Consider the following 27,896-nt stretch of genomic DNA (forward strand, 5'->3'; position numbering starts at 1 on the left):
GCATCATGTAAGTAATTTGTTTTTCTGGCTTTTAAGCTTTTAAGGTGTCATGTAGACGTACTTCATTGCGACCGACCTGCAAAGTGACTACCCTTTCAAAAATATCTAAATTTCTTTCCAATGCTTTGTGATTATGTTTGCATGATCTTCGATCATTCCTATGTATCGCTTCCACCCGACAGCCTCTCGACAGAACACCTTGAATATTTGTTCCACAACTACCATAGACAACAGTTCCAGACTCACTGAGATGGTTGACATATAAATATTGTGCCTGCGCAAATTTTAGGATCTCAAAATCATTCAGGGAGATAATGCTTGAATCAGTTCGGCTACAGCAGTGAATGTACACTATACTGGGCAACTAAGCACACTGTACTAGGTCTCACATCAAATATAATCAGACAAGCTGAGTATTTGATTCTTCTAGTAGAATCTTTTGACAGCCAAATACTGATAACTGATCTGCAAAGATGACAGACTTGCCTCCTTTCAAGGGTCTATGAAGTGACCGATAAAGAAACTTTGATTGAGAGCAAATCTGCCAAACATGTTGGAATCCCTGACTTCCAAACCTATAATAGCAGAATCATCATTACGATCAAAAAACAAGAAACAACACAGTTTGCACTTGAGAGGTACTACCCAACAAAAGATTTTTAAACCCATCACACCTCTCTGCTTCATAGTGAAGTTCTTGATCACTTTACTTAACAGTTGGTATTATACCAACCCATTTCTCCAAACGCAAGATCTCACATGCCAGGTCCCCTTTTATATGACTTAGTGCAATTAATCCAACAACTTGATGTGATAAGATGTGAGTAAATGTAAGAACTCGTATATGAAGTTGACTTTGTGCAATCGATACAACACGTAGATCATTTGAAGCCCTCTTCAGCTTTGAAGGGAGCAGAGTCAGTCTTTCTTTGTAGTGCTGGAACTCTGCTTCCAGGGAAATGAAAAACCTCTTCAGCTTTCAAGGGAGCAAAGTCAGTCTTTCTTTTGAAATGCTGGAACTCTGCTTCCAGGGGCATGAAGAAAGCTGGAGATTTGAGGAGAATGTGAATGTAGTACATGCTAAAGCTCAGGAAGCTAATATGGGCTGTAGCGACGTGAGCCCCCACCCCCTGCACCACTGTGTCGCTGAGATGGCTGTCCGCGTCCCTCTCTGCCATCTCCATGTGGTGCTGCCATTCCTTGCCCACCTGGCTGTTGCCTACAGATGCATACCAAACTTCATTAAGAACCATGAAGACTCTTTTGACTCACCTATACCACTTCCCCCAGAGGAAGTAGCTATAATCCTAATCTTGATAGAAAACTTACAATACATAACCCATCCTCCCATCTGGCAGCATCATTGGAACCATTGCCATCCCAGGAGGAGCAGGACCTCTGCCATAGATGACAGGCTGCAGAAGAGCGACAACATACCGGATCAGAATATTTGAGGAAAGTTTATTGAAAAATATATGCCATGGATAGACACCATGCAGTAAAAAATCTACCTGTGCATAGCCTCTGTGTGCATAGTACGCCGAGCCCAGCCCTCCCTCTGGATAGCCAAATCCAGCCCTTGATTGATAGAAAGGTGGCAGAAGCCCCGCCCTGAAAGATGCACTAGCAAAACCGACTGGCCTTTTTTCAGCAGGTGGCTTTGCCAAACTTGCTTCCAACTGTCTACCTGATAATAATGATTTCCAAGGCAATAAGCTAAACATTGGAACAAGTGCTCTGGAATAAGTGTACATCAAGTAGCCAACAGCCTTGACAGGTTAGTTAATACCTCGAAGCTCATACTTCTCTGTCTTCTCAATAGCTTTTAGAGCACTGCTTCTATCGGCAAAATGAATGAATCCGAAGTCGCGCTTAGACTGCCCTGGTCTTGCCAGAGGCAGCATGACTTTCTCAATTTCCCCATGATGTTCAAAAAGCTTGTGCAATTCGTCCTCTGTTGCCTCATCTGGCAAATTCCGAACATATACTACCTTCACCTGAATGTAATGGCATAAAATTCCCAATTCAGAGAGTTCATAGACTACAGCATCAAAATCTAATTCATGACCTTTGATGTTCAAAAAGCATGCATAATGATGTTCCTTCGTTTATGTTGCTTAAATTCTCATTGCTGTGGTGCTGTCAACTTATATCCAGAACCCACATAGCCCAAAAAAGTCCACTGCTATTGTTGCCTTTTTGACACAAACAAAAACTCCCACTAGGTTCTACGATGCAGATACAGCTTTAAGTCTATATGAGATAAAGCAATGCTCGTCCTAACAAACAGGTGTACAAGATGCACTCCCTTCAATGCAACTAACAAGCAGGTTGTGTATTATATGCTACTCTTCCTGAATTGCAGGTAAACAACTCTAGCATGAGAATTGGTATATATAGGAAAAGCAAGATCCAATTGTATTGTATGAACCAAAACCTCAAGAATATGTCAGCATAAGGTTTTTTTAATGCAGGCATGCCCTATTGACACCAAGGGTGATCCGCAAGCCAAGCGAACAACGGAGCTTGATTGCAACTGGGATCCTCCTCCTCAGGCCATCTGCCAAGGAGGGTTCATCAAGGTGTTCAAGGGGCAAGAGCCCCGACCACATAAATGCTCCACAAGGCTCATCATGGGTAGGGTCAGCATAAGGTTTTTGTTTCTGGCACTTCACAATTAGCAGACAAACCAATAGAGATGTTTATCAATTCCACAATTACTTTGCAAACAGGTTGCTACAAGATTATCAAAAGACTGCAGGTATTCATTGTTCATGTTCTACCTGGGACAATGAAGCATTGTCAGGTACACTCCGAGTATCAGCCCAGTTGATAGTTGGAGCATTTGGTCCTAGTTTAACACCTGGCAATGACAAGTTTCGCCTAGCATTCTCTGCACATGCATGATTATAATACTCCACAAAAGCAAATCCTCGATTCCTCTCCGGGTTTTGAGGATCCTGCAGCCAACCATTACTATCTGTTATCAAGTGATCTCAAAAAACTGTTCAACTATGAAAATGCAAGCAGCAGTTTTACAAATCATCTTATTACTCACTCAATTAGAGCTCCACACAAAACTTTAGACTTGTGCTTATGACCATTGGAGATCCTAGAGATAACAGGAATTCTAAAATCGTCTGATTCAGTAAATACTGCAATAAACAACTTGATCTTGCAGAGGGTGAGATTACTAATGCGTAGTATTAAACTAATTATTTGGTAGGATCCACTCATCTTAGATATGAGAACAGCAAGATCCATATGTATTAACAGTTCATCAGAGAAGCCAAACATAGTTGCTGAGTTCCAATATAAGATATGTACTGTACAATGGTGAGAATTCACCATGAATTCCAAAGGTAGAGTTGAAGATAAAAGCATTTCTAGTACACCAATTGTGCTGGAGTCCAATCCAACACAAGAAATGAAATAAATGAGAATGTTGTGGCTGCAGTGTGTCAATCTAGGGTAATCTTCCCGAGACCCATGCACAATTAGTAATTCATTGGAATGTCATGGAAATCCAAACCCTAGAAATAAAATCCCAAATGTTATTAGCAACCCAGCAGGAAATAAAAAGATGAGATGCAACTCCCACACATGCAGTGCAAAATACACAATGGCCACCAACAGCCCTTCATTGCCATACCATATCACTAGTAGGGAGGCCTCCAATAAGAACTCCACAAAGAAAACCTTGCCCTGATATGAAATACTTGACTTCCATCACAATGGCCATCCATCACTCCATTTTGCAGGGCCATCTCTCTCTCTCTCTCTCTCTCTCTCTCTCTCTCTCTCTCTCTCTCTCTCTCTCTCTCTCTCCAACATGAAGAACTTTAAAATGAATGAATCGAAACATTTACAAAGGGCTTTCTAGCCAATCAAGCAAACTCAAAGACAAGTAGACAACAAGCCAAAAGTCTTCAAAAAAAGAGAAGGGGATCATGAAGTGGGCACAACCGGGTGATGCGGAGGATATCCATCCATGGAGCAGCCAGCACTCTTAAGGATCACACCGACCAAAACCACAGAGCTAACTTGCCATAATAAGAATCCTCAAACACAGCCCACATGACAATGGATGTGCAGCATGCTAAAGACCAGTCCAATGGAAAAAATGAAAAAGACAAGTATGCTTTGGCTATAAAGTGGTTGTGGACACATCTTGCCCAAAACCCAAGAATATTGTATGCTGATGTGTCATTGTAGACAAGGATGCTTTGGCTATAAAGTGGTTGTGGACACATCTTGCCCAAGACTGACCAAAAATGGCAGCATCTTGTGTAGTTCTCAAACCTGATTGTGCCATCCTATTACAACTACCAAACTGCTGGTGAATGATTGTATGTGACTATTAGACCTGCACATGACTTGTGCTGAACCTGCATACAATGGGAATGCAGTCGTGAGTCACTCAAATACATCGTAAAGGCAATCATCATAGCTTAAATGCAGTATTGAATGCGGTCATGAACCAAGACAGTGAGCATTGAGGTGTAGCTCTGGTGAACGGTGATGTATGAACACTGAAGGCACAAATTGAGGTGTAAACAGTAAACAGCAAACAACGAATGTAGTCATGAACATTAAGTATGAACACCGAATGCAATGATGAACAATGAAAGCAGACTTGAACAGAGTGTAATCTTGAACACTGAAAACAATTGTGACTGTAAATTCAGCTTGGCTTTTGTGAATTATCTTTGCTCCCCAGACATGGATAAATACAGCAGTGGACTCTTAAATGTGGAGTGGGAATAGAAGAAGGCCAAGGATGCAAGGCAACTAAGCAAAGATTGCCATTACTTCAATTGTGTCAAAGAATACACTAACACTTTGGCAGGTTTAGTAGAGTAGAGGAGTTTCGTGTTTTACAACTAGTTTCACCTAGAGCCTCGTACATGAACACGTATGTAAGTGGATGGTGCATCTTTTTGCACAATACCAAAGATCAAGTGTACATGTACACAAAAATGTGGAGATCAGGCCCCTCCCCTAGAACCAAAGAGCATAGGAGTTAGCTAGTCACCTAACTGCAGAAATCTAAGACTGCACCTATCTGCCTACTTTGGGAGCTGAATAACTGGATCTACAACTGTTATCTTGGCATGGTGTGAATAAAAGTTATTCCCCACATTATGGAGCATCCATCTGCCAAAGGATTCTCCTAGATTCACTCTGCTTAGAGAGAGATATTGACTATTCTTTGTAACCAGAATGAAGTCTGGAGTAGTCCTGCATAGTCCTACACTGTGAGTGTGAGAGTAGACAATCAAACACCTTAGAGGTATACTATTGAGAGTATAGACTGGTGCTGACTGTAGCCCACACTCTCAACATTGTATGCATTGTAATATCTGAGCTGGTTGAGCTCCTTAGCGTAAAGTTTTGGGTTTGGGGATTAGCCCATTACTTGTACTTGGCAGCCATAGCTGGCTGCCCTTTCTCTATTGGATAAAGTCTACTTTTACTTCCTCTGCATTGTCATTGTATTGCTAGTTACTATTGTGTCTCATTTCCTTTTCTCACCAAAGCTTCTCACCTATAGGGTTTCCCCAATATGACATTTTAAGACGCCGTCCAAACATACTACACAGTTGCTTCTGGCTATGGCTGCCCTTTCTCTATTGGATAAAGTCTACCGTTACTTCCTCTGCATTCTCATTGTATTGCTAGTTACTATTGTGTGTCATTTCCTTTTCTCACCAAAGCTTCTCACCTATAGGGTTTCCCCAATATGATATTTTAAGGGCCCTCCAAACATGCTATGCAGTCGCTTCTGGATGGGAAGAAATTCCTTAACTGAAGTCTCAAAAGGCAGGTTTGGGCTAGGCATATCAGCTTAAACAAAACCCAGAGTATGAAATGCCACATCATAGTATCCACAATGTAAACCATTTGCAAGCTAATTAAGAAGTCGTAATGAGAACTCTTTGTATGCCAATTAAGAAGCAGTAAGCTAGCATCCCATATGTTCGATATCCAACAAAAGTTTTACAAGACCATGGCCAGATAAAACTTTTCCTGCAGACTGGAAATATTGATGTTCCCTGTATCCAAAAAAGATTGGAACCTACCGCATAAGATAAGGATAAACCAAAATTGAGCCTCCCATGTATCGCAGTAGAAAAGCAGCTTCTGTCTGTCTCAAATCTCTGTTGGTGTGAGTTGTTTTGATAACGCCAGCATGCCTTGACTTCATTTCTCCTCCATATTCAGGGTGTCACTTGCTGTAAAGCAGCCTATTCGTAAGGAAAAAGGTATCGCTACTGGAACTGCAGGGTGGCCTCAACTTACAGGTCTGAGAGGAGGCAGTAAGGGGAAGTGATAAATGATAAGGAAAGCTAAGTTCAGATCATGGGGCACCTTGAAGGAAAGACCAAGTTGAAGAAATCATGTAATCTGATAGGAAGAACTGTGCAGAGATGGATTCAATGTGATAAATTTACTAGAAAGGACAATTGAGGAAAACGGCATAAAGAATTTCATTTAAGTGAGGTAAGGAAGCTTGGATGCTGGAAGAAATTGATTGGATTTGGAAATGTCAGCTATGGCAACATCAGTGGAACTATTAAATATACCCTGTACACATTTTGAGGCACAATCTCCACCAGCATTGCCTCCTGGAAGATGCTGTGAGAAAAAATGAAGGGATGTGAATTGTTATAAACAAACAAAAGACTCAAACACGTAACAATAAATTAGGTGAGGGCAACTACATTGACAATCTTGCTGTAAGCTACTAAATGCAGAAATAAATAGCATGGACAAAATTGTACTCTTGTTTGCATTATAACTGAAATATGAGTTTATATAAAGTCTATGTTTAGCTTGCATATAATACAATGAAAATTGAAAGATACTCAAGCTTGTCCTTGACTTTTAAGTACGAATTCTAAAAAATCCTAATGAGCATATCTTATTGGTGCACATGGGGCCTGCTCCCCAGGAATTGCTTGGTTGTGGACAAGGATTTGGATCTACATGTGACAATGTACACATCGTGTGTGGAGTGAGTGCAATGTTTTATTAATCAAGTCGCTTGTTTGCATCTGGATACTTACCATGAGATATCTGCAGCTAGATACGTCTCAAAAGCCTATTTTTTCAGCTCCGCAAATGCACATACTATTTTAGAAAGCCTTATTGTAGCAAAATTTTTCATATTTTTCATAACACAAGAAATTATTGCACACTCCAGAAAACTAACTAGGATCCATGATGCTGCACAGAACACATTGAGCACAAAATAAATGACCCTTACAGGTCTATGTTGTTACATACCTTCACTAACTCAATATTTACTACTCCTGATCCTCTTTCTGCTAATGCATTTTGAAGTTCATCTTTATCCCAAACTTTAGGAATATTGCCTACAAAAAGTCTGTTTTTTGACTGTGATGCTGAAAAGCGAAGTTTTCTCCCCTACAAACAGACAGAATTGCAATACCAGCATCAGCCCTATTGTGATAAAGATACTATATAAAGAATATGGTGTATCAGGTTTACCTTCAGTTCATGATCGTTCAATGTTTCAATTGCCTTATCTGCACTTTCCTTTGTTGTGAATGTCACAAAGGCAAAGCCCTTGTTGTCACCTGTGTCCTTGTCCTTCATGATACGTACCTGCATAAATTGCAGAGATTGTCCAAAGCGTGCCCAGTTCAAAAACACAGCATTCACAACAGCTTGAAGAGCAGCAAAAACTTACCTCAAAGATCTCACCACACGATGAACACATTTCTTTCAGATCATCTTCAACAGTGTCCCTAGTAATCCCCCCAACAAAAACCTCAGAGCCATGGGGAGGCAAAGACATGGGATCTTCCTTCTTCTCCAGACTTTTTTCCTCTCTCTCTTCCTTTTGATTAGTGTGCCTCTCCTCCTCTCGTAGTGTAGTAGCTTCTTTACCATCATCTACCTTTTTATCATTGTCATCTCCCATGTATACTTCTTCTTCATGCCCATCAGCAATCTTAATATCTGGTTCACCATCAGGCTCATCCTGATAACCCATGCCATCTTCATCAGCCATGTCTAGGTCAAGGCCTTCTCGACCTTCTGCCTTTTCCTCCTCTTCGACATCCCCTTCTCCTTCAACTTCTTCTTCTATGACATCTTCAGGTTCTTCATCTGCAATGTCAATCCGCTCCTGCTCCACCTGTTCATCATCAATCTGCTCTTCATAGTGATCTTCTTGTGAAATTTCTGGTGATGCCACTGGCTCTTGCATTGCAACTTGCTAGATAAACACCCCAGAAGACTCGGTCCAAAGCTTGTTCTACATCAAAAAACAACTCATCTGTTTTATCTTTCCCAGAAAGAACAAATTGTCTGTAGAATACAAGAGTCGCTAGGAAAGCAAGTGTAACAAGTTGAAACTTTACAAGAGGCCAGCCATACTCTTAAGGAAATAAGTGTTAATATAGATAAAGTAGACAGTCAATTTGCCATGACAGAGTCATCTTTGCCAAACAAGTAGAAAAAAACAAACAACTTCAGTATTTTCACATGTAAAGATGTCAAGTTTTTTAAGTCTTTTATAACCAGCCTTCCTTCCGTGGATGGGTGGTCTCATCACAACTTAATTACAGCAGCAAACAATTAATGCAAATCTGAAAATACAAATTTACCTACTGATCTTAGAAAATGCACACCCAATTGGCCCCAAAATTGGCACCCCTTTCGGTATTTCTTTAGCTTTATTGAAGGAAAAGTTGATTTACAATGGGATTCTTCCGATCCACTTCGCAATCCAAACTCCCCTTGCTGTCGAAAGTGACTAGCAAGTCTTCAATCTGATTTGCCCCTTGATTCTTAATTGGCCTTCACCCACTTCATAGATGATGGAAATGCCCCAAATTCAATGGCTGGCTAGTCCTCCACCTGAATTTAGCTGAAATTCACCTTCAACCCTAAAAAATCCAAGTTTTGGAGCTTCCAATTTCAAGCATACTTCCTGAGGTTATTGCCCTGTCTCAACAACCTATAGATGCTATCACCTGCTGTTGATTGGCAAGTCCTCCAATGGCTGCAAATCAGACCGACAACATCTCCTCCCTCTCTCTTGCAGGCTGAATACACTAAAAATGCCTCTCTGCAACCTCTAAAGACGTTTTTCAGTCTTGCATGGGCATTTTTAACAACTGGTAGCCTTCCCAAATGGTTTTTCCACCATTATCCATAATTAAATATTAATTTTCAGTCTTTAAATACTGAAAATTAATCTACTAATTATTTCAGTGCCCTGAAAAATAATCTGACTTGCCAATAATTAAATTGGCTAAGCAACTTTCATTCCTGAGTGTCTCTGTGCTATCTTTGACCATCAGATTGGTGTTAGGTACCATTAAATGCCACTTCTCTAGTGTCACCAACTAACCCTTATGGCCAAATGAATGACCTAGGCCAACAATTGGCACCAGATACCACCAAGTACCTGTACAGCATAACTTATAGTAGCTTTTGCCTTAGACATCCCGTGATTTCCTCGGGTCCCGAGCTCGTAAATTTACTCTAACCCCAGTTGCACCTCACATGTGCAACATTTACTTAATCATGTGATTAAAAGTTAATCCACATGTTAAGTGAGGTTTCAAAAATATATTTCCTCATGGCATCTTTTGTATAGAAGTTGGCAAATGAAGCATAGTCTTCACTACGGCATACTATAAAAAGGAAGAAAGAAAAGAATGAACTCTGCCCTTTTCCAAACCACAACAGCTATTCATTACCAACATTGACATGTGTATATGTAAAAATGATACAATATAGGAGCAAATGAGATGCCAAAATAATCTCTAACACCCTCTCTCAGCTCATGGCTGATCATCAATGAGGAAAATAGAAAACAAGATACTGTACAGCAAGTAAAAAGTCATATTATATCTAGCAGTTGGACACATAGCCAAAGTTGTAAGACATATCTGCAATGTTGCCGAGGTCTAGACCATGTTGGCATCCCTTTACCAAGTTCATACTACATAGGCATCCAATGACCTCAAGTTGAAGCTATGACACCTCCCTATCTTACAAATTCCCCTACTTAAAGAGCCACATCAACCGAATGGAGAAGATTCAGGATGAGCTTGCATCCCTAGAGAAGACGATGGCTTTGAAGGACCTAGCTGTGACACTTCTATCACATTTCCCATCCATTAAGTATGAGGTCTTTTGTAAGAGTCTTGCACCTCACGTCCATGGAATTCCACCACTTTGGAGGAGTCAATCTCTATGGGGCTAGAGTAAGATGCATGCCACAAGGAGAGAAATTTGTGTGGAGCTAGTGCAAAGAACCATGCTTTTGCGGCTTCTTGATTAGGCAACGGATAGTCCAAGCAAAAGAAAGGGAAGAAGAAGTCAAAGAAATCAAAATCAACATTCAACTTTGATATAGACACAAAAGGGAAGCATAAAGACTATCCCAAGTATCCACACTATGGGGAGACCTTGCATCCCAAGGAGAAGTGCTAGAAGCACTATCCTCGCCTTCATCCTCGGCACATAGGAAGGAGCCACAAAGCTTGCTTCTAACTCTACACCAAACCCATTACAATAGAGACAGTCAAGAGAATGGGTCCAACATCTCCATTCTCAAGAGGATACAATCACCATGGGTGACATTGCATTGGTGTTTAATTGTGGTGTTGGCACTTTACCTTTATTTTTTGACCATCCATCTTAGAATTCAGTACTGGAAGTCCTCAATTCCTGACTTGGGCTTTCATCTCTCAGCTCATGGCCTTACCAAACTTGGTATTTGTTGAGCTAAAAATGCATTATATGCTGATTAGCCATTTAAAACAGCCCCAAAATAAGCTTAATTAGTTAAATTACCAAACGTTCATTAAAAAGAAACGTGTTCCTAGAGAGCATCTATGTCCCATAAGCCAACCCTAATTTGGGAAGACCCATCCATCTATAAATAGGTAGACTGTGTCATAGGGATGTGAAATTTTTGAGATGCTTTAATCTTGCTAGTCAGAAGATCTCAACTTATCTATCAACCACATTTGGTAGACAACAGAGGGAATTCTATTGTAAACCCAAAATTTCTATAGAAATTAGGGTTTAGTAGCCACCTCGAGAACCATGCCATCAATAGAAGGCATTGTATACAAATTTCAATACGGAAAAAGTTAAAACCCTTGGATCTACCTGCAACCTGTCCTAGTGGCGCCTACTACCTGGAGCCCCAAACCTACTATCGCCTCCAATAAATGTTGTCGCCAATAGCTCCTCATGCCACAAATGTTGTCACCTACAACTCTTGGCTTCTTGCCTGCTTGCTGTCTACTGCCTCTAATGTCTGAAAACCAGTCTGAAATCTGATCAACAGCACCTTCTCTCTCTCTCTCTCCCTTAAGCTGAAAAACTAAACTAAATGGCTCAAGCCAAGTCCCCCAGTTTGCATGGATATTTGTGCCAAGTAGCAACTTTCTAAACCCAATTTTCAGCATTATCTAGTCATTAAATCAATTCTAAAAATTAATTTCAGCCCTTCTAACCTTGCCCAAAATTAAATGTGCCCATCCATTAAATGGGCTAGGCCATTTGCAACCTAGAGTGGTCCGCAACCTCTGTTGACCCTTGGATTGGCATTAATTAATTAATTCATGGCTAGGCCATTTGCAACCTAGAGTGGTCCCTAGCCTCTATTGACCCTTCGATTGGCATTAATTAATTAATTCATGGCTAGTCCCTAGTGTCACCACTGACACTTAATGACCAAACAATTGACCTAAGGTCCAAATTGGCACCAGTTGACCACCAAAGCCTAGCTAGCATAACTTATCATAACTCTTGCCTTTATCATTTGTTGTATCCTCGAGGTCCTTGGCCTACTACCATGAAATAACTACCATGAGCAACACATATGCTTAACAACCTTGCACATTTTATTAGTAATTTAATCAAATGTTACTAGCAAGATTAAAGCATCTCAAAATTTCACGTTCCCGTACAAGCTGTCTTCCACTCAGCCATATTCCTATTTTGCAGATTACTAGGGAGCTTACAGCCCCTTATAGCCCTTCTTTAAATGGGGTGGCTGAAAGATATAACAGGACTTTATGTGAAAGAGTGCGGTGCATGTTGTCCACTGCTAATCTCCCTCGTGCATTTTGGGGAGAGACGCTCAAAACTGCGGTTCACATTTGCAACTGCTCTCCAAACAGGCCCTTAAATAATGGCATCCCTGAGGAGGTTTGGTCTGGCAAATCGGCCTCATATGACCATTTACGCATATTTGGTTGTGATGCTTTTGTGCATGTTAGGGATGAGCTGAGAAATAAACTTGACCCAAAATCCACCAAAGGCATTTTCATGGGCTATGGTGATGAGGGTGAATTTGGCTACAGAGTGTGGTTACCTTAGTCCAAGAAAATTATTCGCAGCTGTAATGTTGTGTTCAATGAGGCAAAATTGCTGAAAGCCACTTTAGTCTCTAATGAAGATCTGAAAAAGGTGAAATTTCAGAGTTTGCAGCCACCCATTACTTCAGAAAATGAGCCTCAAGGTGTTGTACCGCAGGTTGAAACTGATGATCAGCCGGTTATTTTTGATGCAGATGATGATGGACAGCAAATAGAAGCACAAGGAGGTCATGGACAACAAGATAGGCTTGCTGATTATGAAAATGCAGGTGCTGGAAATGAAAATGAAGGTGCTGCACAGCATGAACAACATGCTGAAAATGATTTATAGCAGCAAATGAATGCTGAAAATAATAGACCTCCAGATGTAGACCCAATTCCTGAAAATGTTGATCATTGGGTACGCAGGTCTATACGCGTAAGAAGACAACCGCATAGGTTTGACCCCTCCTTGCATTATGTGATGCTTACAAATGAGGGTGAGTCTCTTACATACAAAGAGGCCAAGTCATGTGAGTTCAGCAGTAAGTGAGAGCTAGCTATGCAGGAAGAGATTAAATCTCTATATGCAAATGATACTTGAGATCTTGTGTCATTGCCAAAGGGAAGGAAGCCGCTTCCAAACAAATGGGTGTACAAAGTCAAGACAGTTGATGGGAAACCCAAGTACAAGGCAAGGCTAGTTGCCAAAGGTTATGCACAAAAGGAAGGGATTGACTTCCAAGAGGTCTTCTCACCTGTTGTGAAGATGACCACTTTACGTGTGCTTTTTGCTCTTACTGCTGTTTTGGATTTAGAGCTGTATCAAATGGATGTAAAAACAGCTTTCTTGCATGGTGACATTGATGAGGAAATCTACATGAAACAGCCTGAGGGTTTTGTAGTTCCTGGAAAAGAGCAGATGGTGTTGTGTAAGCTAAAACGCAGCCTGTATGGGCTGAAGCAAGCACCACGGCAGTGGTACAAAAAGTTTGATACTTTTATGCTATCTCATGAGTTTACACGCAGCCATGCAGATCATTGCTTGTACATGAAAAATGATATAGATGGCAGTCCCATCATACTTGTTTTGTATGGGGATGATATATTACTAGCTGGGAAAAGAAAGACTAGCTTGGATGCTCTCAAAAATCAGCTGAAATCAGCTTTCTCCATGAAAGATTTGGGGAATGCAGAGCATATGTTGGGCATGAGGATTCGTAGAGATAGAATGCAGAAATTGCTGTTTTTATCTCAAGAAAAGTACATTGGAAAGGTATTGGACAGATTTAATATGGCTGAAGCTAAGCCTTTTGGGATACCCTTACCTCCTTATCTCAAGTTTAGCAAAGCCAACAGCCCGAAAGATGACGTGGAAGCAAATGCTATGAAGGGAGTTCCTTATGCATGAGCTTGTGGCTCTCTTATATATGCTATGGTTGCTACTCGTCCAGACATTGCTCATGCAGTGGGAGTTGTTAGCAGGTTTATGTCAAATCTTAGCAAAGCACATTGGGAGGCTGTCAAGTGTATTCTTCGATACCTTAAGGGTATACAAAGAAAAAGTATTTGCTATGGGCAGGGTGCACTTAGTTTGCAGGGTTATTGTGATGCAGACATGGCAGGTGACCTGGACACTCGTAGGTCCACCAACGGATATGTCTTTATAGTTGCTAGTGGGGCTGTTTCTTGGTGTTTTAGGTTGCAAAACATTGTTGCTCTGAGTACCACTGAAGTGGAATACATATCAGCTACTGAAGCTTCTAAGGAAGCTATATGGTTTGAGCAGACTTGCAGATGATCTCGGCATGTCCATGGGTACTGCAATTTTGGGATGTGATAGCCAAAGTACTGTGTATTTGGCTAAGAATGCCATGTATCATTCACACACAAAGCATATAGATGTGCGATATCACTTCATGAGACAGATTCTGAAAGATGGTCAAATCACATTAACCAAGATTAAAACACAAGATGACCTTGCAGATGTTCTCACTAAAAGTCTAAGCAGAGCTCAGCACGAGCATTGCATTCGACTAGTGGGAGTTGGTTAGCTAGAGGTTCATATCGGACCTTTAAGTGGGAGGTTGTTGGGATATAAAGGCTCGGTAACCTCCGTGTATATAGTACACACACATTGTACATGTGAACGCACCCTTTACGTGCCCTAAGTATAAATACATTTTATTCTTTGGGTACCAACACATTGTTGGTACACTCTTATTGTCTCGTACTTTCACTTTGCTCATACTCTCTCAAGCCGTCACGCTCACTTGTTCACTCCTGCTCGAGCTGCGTCCCTATCGCTTCCAACATCAGGGACGTGGGTAGAGATATGAGCTGAAGTGTGTGGCATCCTTTGATGGATCTCGAAATGTAACAACAAATTGATAAAGAAACATAGTTAGGGTTAGGGTAATATAGAGACAATGAACATAGAAGATGAAACAATCAGAATAATGAATAAATACAAGCTCTATGCAAGGTGAATATTGAACCTCGAGCTTTGGTGTTGTGACATTAATGTGACATTAAAAGTGACATTTAAGGTCACGTTAAGGTCATAAATATGGAATGTGACATTAAAGTGACATTTAATGTGACATTAAGGTAAATCTAGGGGAACATGCACGAGAATGACCGTCCGGGCTCTTGGGTGCCCGAACGGGGTTAAGGGGAGCCTAGAGAGTAAGAGAGTCCAAGAAGAGTAGGACTCAAGAAAAGTGGACGGCTGGCAGAGGAATACGGGTGAGAGGTGCCAGCACTTATCTAGGCGTGGTTGGGAGGAGAAGAATCTCTCGTGCTCAGGGTTTTCATCGTTTTTCTCTGTCTTTCCCAAAGCCATCTTTCATTGGTATCAGAGCCGTGAGGATTCCTGGAGATCTTCAACGAAAGGACAGTGACGGATTCTCAAGTGCCCCGCAATCTGTTCAGTCGACAATCAACGGACCGTAAAGTCGTTGGTCAAACGTTAAGTGCCCGCTATTCATTTAGTCGACAACAGTCGACGGACCCGTAAGCCATTGGTCAGACGTGACGTGACACGTCACGAAAAACTTAACGTGACGTGTAATTGTGGTCACGTAACGTATCGAAAGGGCAGCCATTTTTTTTTACGCCTGTTTAAAAAGTGCGTAAGCTGATCGTGGGCCACCGAATCCTGGCCACGCCTGTTCGTGAATGCCCTCCATGAACACACCAACAAAACACGCATTCTTCTCTAATACGTGTTTCATCAGTCGACTGCATGTTCGGACTTCTTCTTTTCAGCCTCGACTGTATTTATATCACAAGTACAGGTTCAGCAAGAAGCAAATTCAGGAAAGTGACATTGATGACCAGCGTGATTATTAAAGAAGGGGGCTGAATACTAGTCGTTCTGCAAAGAAGCTCCATTTTCTGCGTGACCGACTTTGTTCGGGCGATAAAATTTGTTCCTTACTCTTCGGATTTCTTTCCAAACCAGCAACCACTGCCTGCCATTAAAATCAAGGAAGTACTTTACTTTGTATGCAAATTTCTTATCTTTGCTTTCCAATTCCAGTGTATTAATGGCAGAAAAAGGGAAAGAAAGGGTAATGGAAAGCTCTAGTTCTGGGGACCAACCTATGGTAGATCCCCATGAACCAGAAATACAAGAAGAACAATGGGAAGAATTTTTTGCTACACGAGAGCAATTTGATGATCTTACTGCTCGTGTGCAAGCTCAGGGGGTTCAAATGGAATTTTTAACTCAAACACTCACCGAAATAAAATCTCAATTAACTTTATTGTTGGAAAGAGATAAAAATAAGATAGAAACCTCGGATGTCCCATCTTCATCGAAAGATTTAGATGTGACTATGCGAGATCCTAGGGAACCCCAACCTTACCATAAATTGAGGGATAATCCAGTTCTAAAGGATATGAAACCACCTCAATTTTACGGGGAGGAAAAAGATAGGAATAAAGACACAATCTTTAATTTCCTCCAAAAATGGGAAGATTTACATAAATTAAAAAATACCCCACCACATCTCCAAGCACTGGAGGCTAGTTTAACTTTGGGGCCCAAAGCATATAAGTGGTGGCGAACTTTAAAGGAGGCAAATAAAATACCTGAAACCTGGGCTCATTTTGAATCCGTCTTTTTGAAAGAATTTCTTCCTAAAAATGAAATGGAAAGAAATTGGGGAGATGGGAATTATGTCAGACAAAAGGGACGACCCCTGCTGACATATCTGGAGGAATATCGTGAGATAATCCTCAAATTGGAAGGAATAGATGAATTCCAAAAAACAAGAGGATTCATTAGGGGACTAGATAAAGCCTGTAAAAAGGAAGTAAAACGGAGTTTACCTAAGACGCTGGAAGAGCAATTAAATTTGCATTAATTCATGAAGATAGTATGCGTCCAGGTACACTCACTAGTCTCACTGATACGGAGCCCAAGTCTAAGAAATTGGAAACCTCAAAATTTGTGGGCAAATTTAAAAGGAAAATGTCATTTTTTAAGGGTAAAAAACAACCTTTTGAAAAGAAACCATATATGAGGCCAAAGTTGAGTCCTGATGACTTTGATAAGGCCAAAAAAGAAAAGTTGTGTTTCAATTGCCTATCCCCTAACCATGCTGCTTGGAATTGCCCTCAAAAGAAAAAGGGGGAAGACAAAGGAAAGGATAAGGACAAAGGCAAGGGAAAAGAAAAACAAATCCATGTAGTGCAGACCTTAGAATTAAAGGGCCATGAAAAGTACAAATCTTTAGAGGTCTTGCACATGGATGTACAACATAAGTGTCGTATGTCAACTTCTATGTGGCAGCCTACTTTTGGGCCACATGATTTACTTAGAGTACATGGATTGATAGCTGGAAAAAGGGTTAGAGTCATGATTGATGACTCTGCCACACATAATTTTATAAATTATGCACTTGTCAAAAAATTGAAACTTCCCCAACAAAACAGTGGGCATCAATATGTTGTTTGTATGATGCAAGGCCAAGACAATAAAATATGGGATACAATGGTATCCAATTTGGAAATTGAGATTCAAGGATATAAAGATAAACTTGATTTCCAAATAATGAACATGGAAAGAGCTGATATTGCTCTAGGGAGGGAGTGGCTATGGGGATTGGAACCATCCTTAAAACGTAGTTATCACCATAATACACTGGAATTTGAAAGGGATGGTAAGATTTTTGTTATTCAAGGTGAACATGAAGTATCTGATAATCCTTTGCTGTGTTCTACTCAAGTTCAGAAGCTGATAAAGAAGGAAGTTTGTGAGGTATATATGCTATGGTCTTTTCCTGTACAGAATACTTTTACTTTCTGTAATATAAAGCAACAATTTTCTTATGTTTGTGAGTTGAATGTTAATAATGAATTGAGTAGTTTGTTAGATAATTTTAAAGATGTGTTTCCTTCTGATTTACCAAGTGGTCTTCCACCAGATAGGGGTGATATAAATCACCCAATTGATATAAATAAGGATACACACCCTATTTCAAAACCACCGTATAGGTTAAGTGAAACACAGCATCAAGAAGTTGAAAGACAAATTAAGGATTACCTGGATAAAGGGTTTATTCAACCCAGTAATTCACCTTGGGCTTCACCAAATTTATTGGTAAAGAAAAAAGATGGTTCTATGCGACTTTGTGTTGACTATAGAGCACTTAATAAAATAACGGTGAAGAATAAATTTCCTATGCCCAGAATGGAAGATCTTTTTGATTAATTACAAGGGGCAAAATTCTTCACAAAGATAGATTTAAGATCAGGTTATCACCAAGTAAGAATTAAGGCACAAGATGTTTCCAAGACAGTATTTCGTACTAGATACGAGCATTATGATTTTTTGGTGATGCCTTTTGGCCTCACTAATGCACCAGCTACCTTTATGAAGCTGATGACTAGTGTTTTACGGCCCTATCTAGGACATTTTGTAGTAGTCTTCTTGGATGATATCTTGATCTTTAGTAAATCAAGAGAAGAACATTTGGAACACTTACAATTAGTATTCCAACTGTTAAGAACACATTCCCTTTATGCGAAGAAAACTAAATGTGAATTCTTTGCATAAGAGGTCAAATATTTGGGGCATATTATCTCGAAAGAGGGAATCAACATGGATCCAGAAAAAGTAAGGGCAATTATTGAATGGCCACCTCCAAGGAACCTGGAAGAGCTGCAGATCTTCCTAGGTTTATCTGGATTTTATCGTAGATTCATTCGAGATTATGCCAAAATAGTTGTTCCAATGACAGACCAACTTAAAGGGAACTATTGCTACAGCTCCAGTATTATTAATAGTGGATCCCAATAAACCATTTGTGGTTGAAGCTGATGCCAGTGATAAGGCGATAGGCGCGGTCATATTACAAGAAGGTCGACCAGTTGCTTTTAAAAGCAAGAAATTAGATCGTGCAAAACAGAATTATTCTGTTTATGAGAGGGAGCTGTATGCAATAGTATATGCAATGAAGAAATGGAGGCACTATTTGTATAGTGCCAAACTTTTGATTTTATCGGATCATGAAAGCATTAAGTGGCTTAATGATCAACCGGATTTACACGGGCGTAAAGCCAGATGGGCCGAACTCCTCCAAGAGTTCGACTATAAGATAAAATATAGAAAAGGAAAATATAATATAGTAGCTGATGCACTCAGCAGAATGTCCATCATTAATGAATTGAGTTTTACTCAGTTCACTTCCAACTTGCTTGAATCTTTAAAAGGAAAATGTCAGGTTGATCCGGCATATTCCAACATATGGGAAGCAATAAAAAATGGGGATCCAAATGAAAGTGCTTCTACTGAGGAAGGAATATCTGAGGATGTTCAACAAGGAATCCAGGAGTTAATAAGACTTATAGTCTTATTAAAAGGCAGTTCTATTGGCCTGGAATGAATAAGGACGTCCTTGACTATGTGGTCAAATGTAATAAATGCCAGGTTAATAAAGCTGAAAGATTAAAAATGGGAGGACTTCTCCATCCATTAGAAATTCCTTCGGGAAAATGGAAGAGTATCTCCATGGACTTTATTGTTGCTTTACCTAGAACACAGAGGGGGCACGACTTTGTGTGGGTGATTGTGGATAGGTTAACCAAAATGGCTAGGTTCATTCCAACTTCAACTGATGTTAAAACACCAGAATTGGCTAGATTGTTCATAGAGAACATATACCGATTGTATGGCCTTCTGGCAAATATAGTTTCTGATCGGGATAGAAAATTTGATAGCCATTTTTGGCATGCGGTATTTAGGAAATTGGATACTAAACTTAGCATGAGTACGGCGGATCATCCGCAAACAAATGGGCAAACTGAAAGGGTTAACCAAATTCTTAAAGATATGCTTAGGGCATATGTAAGTAAAAGGCAAACTAATTGGGAAGAGTATTTACCGATAGCAGAGTTTGCATATAACAGTACCAAGCACTCTTCCACTGGATATAGTCCATTTATATTAATGTATGGGTTTCAGCCCAGAGCTCCTTTTGCAGTAGGACTGCATAAGGAAAAGGTTCAGGCAGCTAAAGACTTTTTGGAGGATATGAATAGTATGTTAAAATTTGGTCAAGAAAATATTAAAAAAGCTCAAAATCGCGCTAGAGCATATGCAGATCCTCACCGAAGAGACATCTCCTTTGAAGAAGGAGAATTGGTTTATCTTAAGGTGTCTGAACAAACTAAAACTATGAAAAAGGGACAATGTCCAAAGCTTTCACCAAGGTATTGCGGTCCTTTCATAATACTTAAAAGGGTGGGAGAATTGGCTTACAAGCTCCAACTACCTGCTGGTAGTAAAATACATCCAATTTTTCATGTAAGTAAATTAAGGAAGAAGCTGGGTGATTTGGATAATCTAATCTTAAATGATGATATTGAGGAGCTATTCAATGACCAATCTAATCCACATGAACCAGAAAAAATATTAAATGTTCGTAATAGACGAACAAGGAATACTATTTATCAGGAATGTTTGGTTAAGTGGAAAGATTGTTCAGAAGAAAGCTCAACATGGGAGCGAGTAAGTACTTTAAAGAAAAGGTTTCCCGATTTACAGTTAGACCTTCCAAGTATCGTTTTCGAGGACGAAACCGATATCAATGACACTCATCTTTATGTAAGCCACAGCCTTTTTATTCACTCTGGCCCAATCTGCATCAGACATTAGTGTGGGTTTATCTTCTTGCAAATCATCCTCACAATCCTTCAAGAACAAAATACCCTACATATGGTCTTTCCAAAGGTCAAATCCATGACCATCAAACCATTTAATCTCTATTAAACTCTTGATGTCTGAATTGGAAGAAGTTGCAGTTATTTTATCACGAACACAAGAGTAAATGCACTAATTTGCGGAAGCACAAGCTGAACCAGCAAAATACCCTGCTGTTTTTTCTCAACCAGAAATAAATCTCTGTTGTTTGTACATTAACCAACCACTGCACGGGCAAAGGATGCAAAAATTTACCAAAATTCTATGCAAATCCCCAAAATTTCAAGTCCAAAATTGCATGATGTCAATCAATCTAACCCTATTAAGTAAAGCTTTGCCAATACATGAAAAGCCCCAAATTTCTAGGATCCAAAGTCAAGAAATTTTGCTCAAAAGGGCAAATTTTTGACTAATTTGGCAAAATCCCCAAATTAATTGAGGTCACCGCTTGCGATGTTTGCAATTTCTGACTCAAAAGTCACTGACAGGCATGAATTATGTCAAATCTAGAAAAAGCCCCAAATTTTTTGTTGGAATCCTCACAGATCTGTGATATGTGTTTCTAGCATATAAACTCCCATCAGTGGCAAGTGGTAATGAGGGGATTAGAGAAAATTTTGATTTTTTTAAGAAAAAACAAAGAAACTTTTGGGGGGGGGGGGGGGGGGGGTGTCCGTTGACCCGTCGCATCACGTTGCCCACCTGTCCACCGCCCACAGAGGTCGCCTGGTTCCCAGTCACACACCGCTCGGACAAGTCGCCTGACTATCATCGTCCGCCTGTCCAATCGCGAACCGCCCGCAGAGGTTGCCTGTCAGTCGCCTGGTTCCCATTCACACACCGCTCGGACAAGTCGCCTGACTGTCGCACAGTCACCGCCCGTTTGCAATTCGACGCTCGTCTGCAGTTTGCCTAGCTATCACGTTGTTGTTGCCTGTCATCAGCTACACTCTCAGTACCTTGACTGATCCTGGTCCCGCCTAGTCCTTCACCTGATAGCTACGCCCAGCTCTTGCCAGTTGATCCAGTCATGTCAAACCAGACTTGTCAATCTTGGGAAGCGTGTGAGACCTTTGGCTCTGATACCAATTGTTAGAAGCGATAGGAACGCAGCTCGAGCAGAAGTGAACGAGTGAGTGTGATGGCTTGAGAGAGTATGAGCAAAGTGAAAGTACGAGACGATAAGAGTGTACCAACAATGTGTTGGTACACAAAGAGTAAAATATATTTATACTTAGGGCACGTAAAGGGTGCATTTACATGTACAATGTGCGTGTACTATATACACGGAGGTTACCAGACCTTTATATCCCAACACCTGAGACACAGAAGCTCGAGATTCAATATTCACCCTATATAGTGTGTTTGTTGCATTGTATTTATTCATTATTCAAATTCTTTCATCTTCAATGTTCATTGTCTCTATATTACCCTAACCCTAACTATGTTTATTTATCAGTTTGTGTATTTATTATATGGTTGTGTTTGTATTCTAAAACCGAGCATTTATTTATATGGTATCAAAGTTAGGTACTTGAAGAAACCTAGGCCCTTGATCAAAAAGCCCATCTTTAGAAACACAACAAAAGGAAGATGGCATCAAACACTTGTGAAGATATACTAGGGTTTGCACTAAGGAAACATAGAAAGTATTGCCACAACTGGAACACAAAGACTCAAACAATGACGTGCAAAACTCAAATGCAAAATGCAAAACGAAACACAAATAGAAAAGAAAGAGAACGATGAAGTGAATAAATCAATGCTATAAATGAAGGAAAGAATGTACAAGAATGCTCAATGGTAGAGTTGTCCAACAACCAACGGTTCTCGTGGCAGCAAGTTGAGGGAGGTGTTGATGTTTGTCGTCCACCAAAGATGGATCCCGAGTGTAGTAACCAACAGTTGGAGTAGAGGCTGATGAAGAAAAGTACTGAAAATACAAAAACGACCTAACCACTCGAGGGTGTCGAGGATAAGGGTGATGAAGTACGATGAGGTGGTGGGAAGGTGAGAATTGCTAGTGTGCTCTACACAATGAGATACATAGTAGTATGCTACATGATAAGAATGCACATGCAATAGGTGCCACTTAGACACTGTTCCTAGTGGAAAATTTGTTCGCTTGCCCAAGCACTCTTTACAAAGATTATGAAATCATGCAATGCAAAGCAAAAGATACAATAGGAGGAGAAAGACCAATGTCAAAGACAAGTGCCGAAACCTGTAGAATACCAAGAAAGGGTAAGAACCCCCTTTCAACCCTAGGTGTCAATGCCAAAGAAGGAAGAGGAGCCTAATGTCAGTCTTTGTGCGGTGCCGAGAACCATGATAATGAAGAAAGATGAGGATGAAACACCCCAATTGGAAGAGCAAGGTAGAAGACAGCACCATGATAGCATCAAGAGAAATGCTACACAATTTGCCTCTAGAGGAAAAGCCTCGATGCTAATAGAAGAGCAACTCTCCTAGAAAGATGAAACTACGAAAGCAATAACACACATCCCATGTCTCCAGCCAGGAAGGACAGATGCAACTCCTTCTTAACGCTACACTAAAATGCAAAACCTTGCAAAAGGCATCAAAATCTGCAAAATAGAGGTCAATAGTAAGATGTTCCAAAGCAAAACAAGATGAAAAATATAAGCTAAATGAAAATTGTGCAATGAGTGTGTATATGAGTGAAAGTAGTGGAAGATAAAGCACAAGAAACTAAGGATGTGGCCACTATCACGTACGTTCATCGGTAAAGGTCACTACCAATGAAACGTGTGACGAGGTGAAGTGGTCCTAGATGGAGGTGTAGATGATAACCAAAGAATGCAATGGGTGAGAAGCTAGTAGACCAATAACCTAATCCTTCACAAGTATTGAAAGATATAGGCTATTCGAAATGACTCCGTGCCACATGTCAAGTAGGCCACTAGGGCAAAAGGAGCTAATGGGGCAACAGTAGAAAGCGTAGCCACATTGGAGTGTCCAGCAAGAGTGCACGCAATTGCAACAGTCTATTGAGGTTTCTTAGGAGGAAGACGCTCAGCCCTAGTACGCAACTCCCCGTCCACATGGCTTGATCTCTATCACGTACGTTCATCGGTAGAGATCACTACCAATGAAACGTGTGATGAGGTGGAGAAGCGGTCCTAGATGGAGGTGTAGATGATAACCAAAGAGTGCAATGGGTGAGAAGCTAGTAGACCAATCACCTAATCCTTCACAAGTATTGAAAGATATAGGCTATTGGGAATGACTCCGTGCCACATGTCGAGTAGGCCACTAGGGCAGAAGGAGCTGATGGGACAACAGTGGAAAGCGTAGCCACATTGGAGTGTCCAGCAAGAGTGCACACAATTGCAACAGTCTATTGAGGTTTCTTAGGAGAAAGACGCTAAGCCCTAGTACGCATCTCCCCGTTCACATGGCTTGATCTCTAACAATGTATGCAAAACCTATTTTTCTTAGGGAGTTGTTACCAAATGAGTTTTGTTTCTTTGTTTTCAACGAAGAAAGGGATGTCATCCTTATTTTGGCTTGCCTTCACATCTTGTGAGTTCTTGCCGCCTTCAATTTTCCCTTGCGAAAAAGAGATAACCAAACCCCGCTTTGAATAAGAGTATATGGAGAACTTCTTGTGAGCTTAATCATGTAGCCTTACATAATGCAAGAAGTGATACTCGAACTCATAGAAGGTCAACAATTGTTACAATGAGATAATGTGCTAAATGAAATAGAAGTATTTATCAAACAGCTTATTTAAGAAGAACGTAACGTGATTGTCATTTAACTTTAAGAGCCAGTATTAGCAAACTCAACGAGTAACTACCGATATTTGGCTAAGTTCACTTTTAGATCATCCCATTCCTTAATGGAAAACTCTTGAAGCTCAAAGTCGAGATTGATACGTTGAGTGTTATCTCATGTCGCATAGCGATCAATGAGAGAACTCCAATGCTCAAATGCGAGAAATAAAATGTTGTAACTAAAAGCGAAAGTAATCCCTATATTAGCTCAACATTGATTATGGCATTGCGAACTCTCCATTAACAAATGTGCTTAGGGTGAGCCAATTGAGGGTCTGACATAGACTCAAGACCAACTACTAGCCTAAGAGCCTAAGATTCAAGTACTTACTGCATGAAGTTTTGACCAAGTAGCAAAATACGACTAGTTGAAACCTGTCTTATTTGTGAAGGCATTCTTAGCCATAGCAACAAGAGTGGTAGTGTTATAAGAAAGATAAGGTGGGTAGGGAGGATAGAGTGGATAGGGTGGGGACTAGAGTATACTTGGGAATGAATCCCAAAGTGCCCACCATGCATGCAAAAAGTGTGCACAGTGGATCCAAATGTGGATGTAAAGACACTAAGCATAGACATGGTGATTACATGAATAGCCCGCAGATAAGAGAGAGATGTGAAGCAGAAGATGGAAATTTTTGTATAGGAGTGATCCATGGAGTATGTAACGATGCAACATAAGCAAAGGATGGGAATCCCTACATCTCAAAGGCCGATAAGCAGGGGGGTGAGTGACCATGGATAGTGAGAGGAACGCCCATCACAATCATCCTAGTGTAAAAATGAGTGTTCACTTGTGGAAATGTGAAAGGCACAGTGTTAGAGGGTAGCATTCCCTCCAACAATGTATCGTGGTGCAAAGAGATAGTGAAGTGAGGATAGGGGTGGGATATCATCTTCCTCACTGAGTCCATAATGCCTCCTCAAGTCCTCCAACGATGAAAAACCTTGATAAGACATTATGGAAAACCGAGAAGCTTTCTGAGCTATTATAAATCAGTTACATGCGATTTGTGCACCTCGCACAAACCAAGCCTCCACAATATCCACAAGATACTCTTTACAAGAGCCCTATCTCTAATACCATGTAAAGATATGCTGGGATTTGCACCAAGGAAACACAAAAAGTACGGCCACAATTGAAACACAAAGACTCAAACAATGACATGTAGAACTCAAACACAAAATGCAAAACACAAACAGAGAATAAGGATAACTCTAAAGTAAATAAATCAATACTCTAATGAAAAAAAGAACGTACAAGATACTCAAGGGCATACTATCCAATAGTCGATAGCTCTCCTCAAAGTAAACTAAGGGAAGTGTCGACGTGTGTTGTCAACCAAAGACGGATCTCGAGTATAGTAACCACTAGTTAGAGTAGTGGTTGATGAAGAAAGTGTTGAAAACACTAGAATAACCTGCAGAAGATCATGGCAGCTTACCACCGATAATAGAAGAAGACTAGACAATAGCATAGACCATGTAGCAACAATCATTGGAGGCTCCACAGCTAGTGAAAAATGTCTGATGGCCGAAACATACAAAACAAAGATGGGACTGGATGGTGGATAGCTTGTCTATTTATAGATGCAAAAGAATCCTTCCAAATTAGGGTTTTGTATGTAAGACACAAAAACTCTCTAGAACCACTTCTCATTTAATAAAACTTTTGGTAATTTACATGTTTTGGAGAAAATTTTGCAACTAATTTGGCAAGAGCGCCCATTCCCATTTGATTGGATCCACATGCAAGAGCTTGAAGACCAATTTGTGCCTAGATTATAGCCCAATTAAGGGGAAAAATGATTCTTAGTGCTGTTGATCATTTATGCCAGTTCTCAATGTTGGAATTTGTAGAGAGATTAGTCAATATCTCTTTGTTCTACAAGTTAAAGAAATACCGCAAGGGGTGCCATTTGCTAGGGCCAATCGGGTGTCAACTGTCCAAGATTTAAGTGGTGAAGTGTTCATTTCAGCCTTGTGAATTCATTGCTTGCTGTCATCAAAGTTAAATCAAATCGACTACCACCCTGACCAAGAAGGAAGGCTGATTTCAACTAATAAGCAAAAACACAAAGTTAACATTGAAAACAAAGAGAAATCAGGTCAGCAGGTGCTGAAAACTATTGCCCTGCTGTAAAAGTTGACACCCAGGCCAGCTGGATCAGGACAACAGTAAAACACAGACTCTAGAGTAGTTGAGAAGTGTGAGTAGACCTAAACAACAGTAAAAAACAATAATCAGCACTAGAATCAAGGCCCTTGAGCTTTGAAGCCATCTCAGGATGGTGTGAAGCAATAGAAGCAAAGAGACAGAGTTGATATAACTGTTGTAAGCACCATTCTCAATGCTTACTCTTTTATTTGCACAAAATGGAGGAAGAATAAATGAATCCCTGCATTAAGGATAGGGCCATTTCAGATATAGTGCAAATGCACAGGGAAGGCCTCTCAGATATAGAGCATGTACTAAGGCCAAGCTATTTCTTTAGCTCAGACACGGAAATAAAAGGGCTAGCTATCTGGCTTCAAGAAAACACCCAATAATCTTGTTAAAGATTTCATTCTCATTCTCGTGAATTGACGCCAGTCTACAGATCTTATGATTACGGAATTCTAACAATTCCTGGCTTCGTGACATGGATAACCATCTAACGATCTCGATTCCCATGACTCACTTCTGTTTCTAGAATCTTTTCACATCTTCAGAGAGTACCAATTCTCTAGTATGGAATCGCTTTATTCCAATCGGCAGATCCCCCAACAGATTACCTTCATGTGAGGTATGGACCGGAAATCAACGAGCGATGGATGTGTCCTGACCGTTTTCGAATTTCAACCCTGAAAAACGTTTGAGGATGTCTATTGTCGATGTCTCAGTCGAGGACCCAAAACTCATTGCCAGTAGCAATGGCCTGGCAGTAGTGCAGCGATTACAAGATCTTTTATGTCACGAGAAAATGCTCGATCTGTGTTTTCAAGCTGGACTTGCTATAATCTGTCTGCAGCTGAAATGCTCTCTCGCGCTAACCCTAAACCTCAGAATTCTCTGCGGCACACCTGAAACAAAGAAAGTATGAACTGAACTGGAAGGGAGAGGGGGAGAAGGAACGTTACCTCAAATTTTCGGCGAGGTCGAAAGAAAATAAAGTGGTCGGGCAATTTTGCCAAAAGGTTATAGAACTTGTGCTAAGGTCCGTTTCACACCCGGGCAGACGTCCAAATGTGAAATAAGGGTGCACTGTCGTGAGCAAGAGCATTATCCCCCCTTTTTTTAGAGAGAGAGAGAGGTCCGAGGAAGAACCTTTTATTTTAGTTTTTTAAAAATAAAATCTTTTTTATCAAAAAGCAAGATATCCATATATTTCAAGGCTAAGTGAATCACTAACTAAAATTAACAATGGATAATTTTAGGGGGGCTTGCACCACCTTGTCACCACACCATTGTATAAGTATATGCCCTAAATGGCAATGCTAGCAAATGCTTTCCCATTAAAATGTACCACATGGGCTTGTTATTTTCAC

At 40.4% G+C, this 27,896-nt stretch overlaps 1 protein-coding gene across 3 annotated transcripts; it reads right to left on the bottom strand.

The window, feature by feature from the left end:
- Positions 1-555: 555 nt before the first annotated feature.
- On the bottom strand, positions 556-27,626 carry LOC148024369 (heterogeneous nuclear ribonucleoprotein Q-like). Of its 3 annotated transcripts, none has more exons than XM_087693996.1 (9): positions 27,489-27,626; positions 7,718-8,287; positions 7,516-7,632; positions 7,291-7,431; positions 2,784-2,960; positions 1,790-1,997; positions 1,512-1,687; positions 1,330-1,415; positions 557-1,219 (listed from the first exon to the last, which is right to left on the bottom strand). In XM_087693996.1, exons 2-9 carry the CDS (start codon positions 8,237-8,239, stop codon positions 1,096-1,098), a joined length of 1,551 nt encoding a protein of 516 aa, XP_087550122.1. In that variant the 5' UTR covers positions 8,240-8,287; positions 27,489-27,626; the 3' UTR covers positions 557-1,095. The 3 variants fall into 3 exon arrangements, with proteins under 3 accessions (XP_087550123.1, XP_087550122.1, XP_087550121.1); XM_087693995.1 differs by lacking the exon at positions 27,489-27,626 and adding an exon at positions 27,144-27,461; XM_087693997.1 differs by lacking the exon at positions 27,489-27,626 and having other exon boundaries at positions 556-1,219.
- Between the last annotated feature and the right edge of the window lie 270 nt (positions 27,627-27,896).

This window comes from Lygodium microphyllum, chromosome 15 (assembly GCF_053477565.2).
Source record: "Lygodium microphyllum isolate KBCC chromosome 15, Lygodium_microphyllum_v1.1.10, whole genome shotgun sequence".
NCBI lineage: Eukaryota > Viridiplantae > Streptophyta > Polypodiopsida > Schizaeales > Lygodiaceae > Lygodium > Lygodium microphyllum.